This window comes from Physcomitrium patens, chromosome 9 (genome assembly GCF_059467195.1).
Source record: "Physcomitrium patens ecotype Gransden chromosome 9, ASM5946719v1, whole genome shotgun sequence".
NCBI lineage: Eukaryota > Viridiplantae > Streptophyta > Bryopsida > Funariales > Funariaceae > Physcomitrium > Physcomitrium patens.
The window spans coordinates 1,994,258-2,002,059 of NC_143418.1; the positions used below are offsets into that span (position 1 = coordinate 1,994,258).

At 32.2% G+C, this 7,802-nt stretch overlaps 1 protein-coding gene across 1 annotated transcript; it reads left to right on the top strand.

Annotated features, from left to right (window-relative positions):
• Positions 1–5,914: 5,914 nt before the first annotated feature.
• Positions 5,915–7,300, top strand: LOC112286823 (light-harvesting complex stress-related protein 1, chloroplastic). Its single transcript, XM_024529130.3, has 2 exons — positions 5,915–6,166; positions 6,442–7,300. The coding sequence occupies exons 1-2, from the start codon at positions 6,004–6,006 to the stop codon at positions 7,011–7,013; spliced, it is 735 nt and encodes a 244-aa protein (XP_024384898.1). The 5' UTR covers positions 5,915–6,003; the 3' UTR covers positions 7,014–7,300.
• The last annotated feature ends 502 nt before the right edge of the window (positions 7,301–7,802 follow it).

Below are 7,802 nucleotides of genomic sequence, written 5' to 3' on the forward strand. Positions count from 1 at the left end.
ACAAATAGCAAAAACGTTTGCAAATGATTGAAATCACAAAAGTCTAATGTTTTTAAGTGGCTTGTGTAGTTTTTTGATCTAAATCTAATATTTAAGAACATTAGACTTTCATTACACCATAGGAATGTAGAAGGTTGTAGGAGAGCATACTAAAGTGAATCCAAGTTGTTTTAACTAGTATAGGTAGGCTAACAAAATATTAAGGATTTTTGTAATAGAAGATGCAAAAATGAATCAAAAAACATAGTTTTTGTAAAATATAATTTTCTTGTACATATTAATGTGAAAGAGACATTTTTTTCCCATCAAAATGTAACTTGTTCAAACTATTATCTTGCACAATTTATGGTTTGTAATGACTTATTGCCAATTTCTCTACATTGGTGATTAAAATCATGTAATAAGTTGTATTAAAAGCAAGGAGTTTTTTTGGCTGTAATAAGAATTGTATTTCTAACTTGGTGGTATTAATGTGGTTTTGTTGAATTTTAGACAGTATGATTTGAAAGTTATTGAAGGTACGAAATAATAATTGATGTGCAAACTTTGGTAGGATGAAATTGGTGTTTTTCAAGAAGTTGTATTAGCACATGTCTCAATAGTTATAATATAAAATAGATATATTTTTTTATATGTAAAAATCACTTGTTAGTAAAAAAAAATCTTAATATAGTTTATTAATTTTTTTGATTAATTTTGGTATTTTCCAGATTTTTATAATATCAATATTAGTATAATAAAAAACATCAATACTCTTCTTCTAAATTTGCTCACTACATAAACTAGTTTTTAAATCAATTTATCATAATAAAATTCTCTTACAAACTATGTAATTGTAAGTCTTATAGTTTTTAGAATTTATGTTTGATAAAAAATATAATGCATAAATACATTTATACCTTTATTTTTTTATTAAAATAAAAAATTATGATTAAAATTATTAATTATTCTTATTTCTTAAATAATTTTTTACCTTTATTTATAATTATGAAAATTATAATTAAATTTTATTAACTTATACAGAACTATTTTTGATAAGTTTAGGATTATGAATATTTTAGATTTCTTCTAATAAAGAAATCAACTAAGAATACAAGAAACAATTTAGAATTAAACATAATAATTTAGAATACAAGAAATAGTTTAGAATATAATTTCTTATAATTTGCTAACTTAGAATAAACATATTTAATTACATTATGTTTTGTATCAAAAATTTAATTTCTAATATTTACGATGTTTTTGTTTATTTGTACAGTTTTTCAAGTATGTATTCTAATATATAGTTTTTGAAAAATCTTAGATCAAGAAATTAATGTTCTCCTAATATTATACCACTTATAACTTTGTAATAATACTTACATTTTTTTTATGTACATAAATATATTTTTCAACTAGTATATTATCAAATATCACAAATGATAATTTGATTAGATTAAATGTTAGCAATTGGTTTTAAAAGACAGCAAATTTTAATGTATTAGATGTCAAATTTTAGAACTTTAAGAATTGAAAATGTATATATCTATATCTATAAAAAGAAAACACACAATGTAGCAAGTTTGAATGAGTATATAATTTTGATAAATAAGATAGTAAGAAACATTTTTCTGAATATCATGTTGAAATTCTTAATGAGTCTAAGAGGATAAAATACCAGTATACACCTTTTGTTTAAAATGAGTTTTAAGGTTTTATTAATTCTATATATTGTAATATTTTTGAATTTGTAAAGAAATCTATCAGTAATTTTACTGAAATTGTACCAAATGTCATTTATTTTTAATTTGATATATTTTATATGTGCATATTTCACCTATATTTTATTATTTTACAATATTATAAGAGATTATGCACGAAATTTGATAGAATACACATGATGTCATAGCTCCAAGTCCAAGACTATTGCTGCTGTGAGTACTTATCAAGAACTCAAAACTAGTTGTATTCTTTTATGTTAAATTCAGTATTAAAAAGGATCGAAACATATTATAAATAAATAAAGTATTAGTAAAGTAAAGGTTTTGAAAAAAATAATCTAAATATTAAAAAGAAGTGCAATAAATTTATCAAAACATAACACTCAATAAGCTTCTAAATACAGTAAATTTGTGTGGCACAAACTCCTTTTATTGAAATAAAATTCACATTGTAATTTGAATTTTTTTTATTTCAGAATATATAAAGAAAATATCAGTACAGATTTTTAAAAGATTAATGAAAAATAATCATAATCATAATCATCATATTTTTTAAAAAATTTAATACTCAAAAAAAAATCAATTATTAAATTGTAAACATCAAGTAAGCAACTCTAAGAACTTTACAGTTTTGTTACATATATTGAAAAAATAGTTTCATGTTTGCAACATAACTTATGATTATTCAAAGAGGGTGTCTTCAAAATAGTTATATTAATTATCATATCTTTAAATACATGAATAATATATATTTTTTAAATTAATTAATTTACATATTTTAAGTGTGTATGTGAATATAAATATATATATATATATATATATATATATGAAAATTTTATTAGTATTTAAATTTTTATTAGCTCTTTGATGTTTTTGAAAATATTCTAAAACATTTATTTATTACTATTCTTTTAATCCTCAAAGATTTCCCTCAAAAACATTATTTATTTAAAATGAATTAGAACATATAAATTTTAAAATTAATTAAATTTAATTTATTTATTACAAATTTCTAGAGATCTATAGTCATAGATTTTATTATAAAGTTATACAAACAATATCTGTAATGTCCTTCAAATTTACATAACATATTGAAATATACTGCAATGTTATAGGTTGTACATTTTATTATCATTACAACTAGAAAACAATTTGGGATTGGTAAGATTACCAATTTTATATATGCCTTATTTATTTATTTATTTATTTATGTATGTATTACTAAATCAATACATGATTTAATCTTGTAAAAAAAAATCTATGTATATATAAAACAAAAATGATTTGATTACTATGTAGCTCAACTATTCTTTGTGTTTGAATCAATTTTACCAGGATGGCAAATCTACTTTTAAGTCGTTTTTAAAATTTTTCTAATGAGATTTTTTGATATGAGAATTTTAAAACATTATTTCTATTATCAAATGGAGTTGCAATGGATTCTTATAGATCATTCTATTGCATTATTAAAATGCCACAATTTGGTAAATTTATATCAAAGATTTTAACTAAAATCAGTGACCACTATTTGAAAATATTATTGTTACTTGATTTCTTAAATTTTATGTACAAACTCACTTCATGTTTATGCATTACATTTAAAAGCTTATGTTTTGACAAATTAAATGTTCCTTCAAACAATTATTTTTTGAATAAAAGGATCTCTTATTATTTACTTACAAGTCATACATGTTTTTACTTTTTTCTGGTAAGGACATTACTGAAGAAGTGACATTTCTAACATTCACACTAAATAAGTATTATGTTTCATTCCTATAGAATATTAATAAATTTAGTTATCTAATATGGTTGTTGCAGTCTACATATACACAGATATAAACATACCATCATACACAAACATACAAAAGATATTAATGAATTTTAGTTATAAATTAATTTATGTAGATTTTATTGAATAATCTTCAATTAGTTTAATATAATTTATTCATTCTTTCTTTTTGAGAATAATTGTGACATCTATTATTATTATTATTATTATTATTTTTGCATTTTTGTGTTACTTGTGAATAACACACAAATTTTAAATACATGTTTAAGTTTGGAATTCAATAATCACAGAACTAATTGCACAAATTATAGTGCAGTATTGGTCTTAAGGTTATCTAATTAATGGTCAACAAAGTCCATATTTTCACTTTGAATAAAGAATCAACTATTCAAATAAAGAAGACATCTCAAAAAACATAATGACTCTATATTTCAATACATAACAAAGTCATTTACTGATGTATAAATAATAATAAGTATTTCTAATAGAAAGAGATTGTTTTTTCAAAATATTAATTATTTAGAGAAGAGAAAAAAAATTGTTTATAAATTAATTTATTATGAAATGAGGGTATTTAGCATATTTAATAGCAATTTTATTATTATTATTATTATTATTAATAAACCTATTGAAATAACAACAACAATAATAATAATGAATGTAAAATAATTTATCATTTAGTTATAACAATTAGATGCAAAAATTTATAAACATATCACAAAAAACCACAGTAGTATAATTCAATACATACATCATATTATTTTAATTTACGTTTTAGCACTCTCTCACAATTAAAGTCACTAATTTATATATGCAACAACACATGTTTAGAATCAAATTATTTAAAAATATTAAACTAAAATGTATTGGAACAATTTTCAAGCTTTGACAACAACCACACAAACAAAAATCTCATTATCTTATTAAATGATAAAGCATTCTTTTTCAAGAAATAGAGAAAGAAAGAAATAAAAATTAGCTCTAGAAATTAGAATTAAAGTCATTTAATTCTGAATTTTATGGATCATTGAAAAACATTTTAAAAGCTTAATAGAAACTTACTGTTAAACAATGTAAAAACCAATTACTCCAACCACAATGTCACTGTCAATATCCTTCAAGCATTTTGCGTACAATGTACCAAAAACGCTCAAAACTATGCTTAATATTAAATATCTATTATTATAAACTTAATGAAACAGTACTTGGTACTTTGTGTATCACAAGCGCGATACTTTCCAATGCCATGACTTTGTGTTTCCAAAGAAGAGGACCCCATCAAAGTTGCTTCAGGGTAAACCCTAATCTTTGAGCTAGCTAGGCCTCCGTGGCTGTGACGGAGCGAAGGATCACGCCCACGCGATTGCAAGGCGATGGATTGCTACCAGCCGATCCACGCCGCGACATGGATTCGAGAGGGACGAGCTTACAAGTGTTAGACGGGTGGTGACTGCAATTCGTCAGTTCGGCTGATTTGTTTCCGCCGGAATGATCAGTTCCAACACTGAACGCCTCTCGTAACTTAGGACGCATTGCAGCCATTTTTGCTTGGAACATTGATTGGCGAATTGCGAGCTTGCAAAAAAATGCTTGTCTCGCTCGTGGGACTCTGCTTTACGCTGACACGGGCTCTGCAAAGGAAAAGTTTCAAGCGAGCTGATTGCCCCCCGTAACGATGGAAAACGTCGAAATGACTAAAGAAAACACCCCACCGTGTGGCGTCGCATGGTTTCGGCGCCATGTATGAGTGTGTCTGTTACGGTGTGCTCTGTCCGTCGTGACGCTGGAGCAGAGCTTCGAAAAAGAGCCCGCAGTTGCAAATTCGGAAAAGGCCCCCGTGTCGACGCTTGAAGAGAATGTGGGAACGAGTTGCGTCCGCCGTGTCAGGAAGTAATTCGAGCCCGGGGAAAAAGTCGGGGACTGAAGAATTAGGTGCTCCAGAAATAGGGTCCAGATGGCGAGAATCCATGGAATTGGCTTCAGGATAAGATCGAGCCGCACATACAATCACTTGTGGGATAGCGAAAAGACGGAGGGAAGGACCGACGAAATTGACTAGTTGGGCGTGAGAGACTGACAATTCGACACAAGTGATGACGTAAAGATAAACTGAGGCGCGGTGCAAAATTGGGTGGACGAGGCTGACATTCATCATTTCGCGTGACTGCATCCATTTTTGAAAATCATTGTGGTCAAAATGTCCTAGGATGTCTACATCTGTAACGCCGCTAGATCTGCAGCCTGGATTGGGACACGATGAGGCCTACGCAATGGGAGGTTGAGAATTAGTTCAGAGGATCGATCATTTATCATCACACAATCGGGATGTAGGATTAATTGCGTTGCCACAAAAGCGTGGCGGGGAATGTATCCTAGTCCATCATATAATGACACAGTTAGGCTTCTTCAGGCACACAGATTCAGTTCACTCGCTCTGCAACTTTCCTTTCCACTTGGCTCCCGTATTTCCAATCTCGAGCTTTTGCTAGCGTTTCTCTGAACTGCTTTAGAACCATGGCGATCGCTATGTCCTCCGTGAGCTGCATCTCAGGTGCTAAGCTCTTCTCAACCCCAGCAGCCTACCAGGTGACTCGCCGCGCCGGCGTTCAGCGGATCAGTGCTGTGGCCGACAAGGTCTCCCCCGACCCCGAAGTTGTTCCCCCCAATGTGCTCGAATGTAAGCCCTCACCTCTCGAGCCTATCGTTTTTTAGTTTATCTTACGCATCATACTTTTCCGTGTCCGTTCAAGTGAACCATCACATTACCATGGAGGCAATGTGATTAGTCGTGACATCAATGTCTGAGGTTTATAGTATGAACACCGCCTGGAGCTTCTAGTTCGTGACTGTCAATGAGTGAACCATCGAAGATGTGTTCTTCAGTGGAGCTGCGTCGTAAGTCGGTATCTTCCACTGGCTCTGTGTTGATCAATCTCTGTATGTTTATTCCAGACGCCAAGGGAATGCCCGGAGTGTGCGCTCCATTCCCAAACATCTTCGACCCTGCCGATTTGTTGGCTCGTGCTGCCTCTAGCCCTCGCCCCATCAAGGAATTAAACAGGTGGAGGGAGTCTGAGATTACCCACGGCCGTGTGGCCATGCTTGCTTCCCTTGGATTCATCGTGCAGGAGCAGCTCCAGGACTATTCTCTGTTCTACAACTTCGACGGGCAGATCTCTGGCCCTGCCATCTACCACTTCCAGCAGGTTGAGGCCCGCGGTGCCGTGTTCTGGGAGCCCTTGCTGTTCGCCATCGCTCTTTGCGAGGCCTACAGAGTTGGACTTGGGTGGGCTACTCCCCGCTCCGAGGACTTCAACACCTTGAGGGACGACTACGAGCCCGGCAACTTGGGCTTCGACCCCTTGGGTCTCCTCCCCTCTGACCCCGCCGAAAGGAAGGACATGCAGACCAAAGAGCTCAACAACGGGCGTCTTGCCATGATTGCCATTGCTGCCTTCGTTGCGCAGGAGTTGGTCTCGGGTGAAGAGATCTTCGTGCATTTGTTCAAGAGATTGGGCCTGTAAAGTGACCGTTCATTGTAAATACCTCTCTCAACGACGAACGGCATGGGTTGTGTATTTAGAGCAGGGTGGTTAATGAAGCATCTGCACTGAGTTTATTGCAGCTAGAATTCTGATTGATTCGCAGTCGTAGCGTTGATGATATCTGCGTGTGCAGAGTGAGCTCTGCCTAATTTTTGAGGCTACAGATGCTAGTTAGGAGGTGATGCAGTGACGTTTCTCACGGTTGAGAATTGTAACATTTGCGTTCCATGTGAAAATGATTTGCAATGAAGGCAACGTTCCATAAACCCTTCTATATTGTGCGATGTCTCCATGAAGTAATGGCAACTTGTGAATTAGACCAACTTATCTGAACAAAGCGGGTATTGCCTACATACTCAAAGTATTACTAAGTTAGACCTCTATAAAATTTGAATATTCCATCAGCTGAACTATTCCAAGCTGAATAATACGATCTAAACCCGTTCCAAATCAGTAAATCGAAATGCTGAAGTGGTTTCTTCACTTAACGTCATGACAAATGTCGCCATAGCCTTCTCACCAAATCAACCAGTTGTCATCTGCTCACTGCTAATACTGTTCCCGGTTGTCACTGTCTCACATCACAATCCATCAACTAAACATCCCGTTATCCGAATCTACCCATGCAGATTCTAATCTGATCATCGTTCTCACCTCACAATCTTCACCTGCTGCAACGCATGCCGATCTTGAGCATATAACATATTCCAAGCTGGGAATCCGGATGGACCAATTATGATCCAGTATTCGATCGAGCACAGAACTGTG

Bases quoted from the DNA above. Each gene is read 5' to 3' on its own strand.
- LOC112286823 (XM_024529130.3), top strand. From the start codon at position 6,004: ATGGCGATCGCTATGTCCTCCGTGAGCTGCATCTCAGGTGCTAAGCTC. The intron at 6,167-6,441 runs GTAAGCCCTCAC...TGTTTATTCCAG, and splicing joins TCCCCCCAATGTGCTCGAAT to ACGCCAAGGGAATGCCCGGA.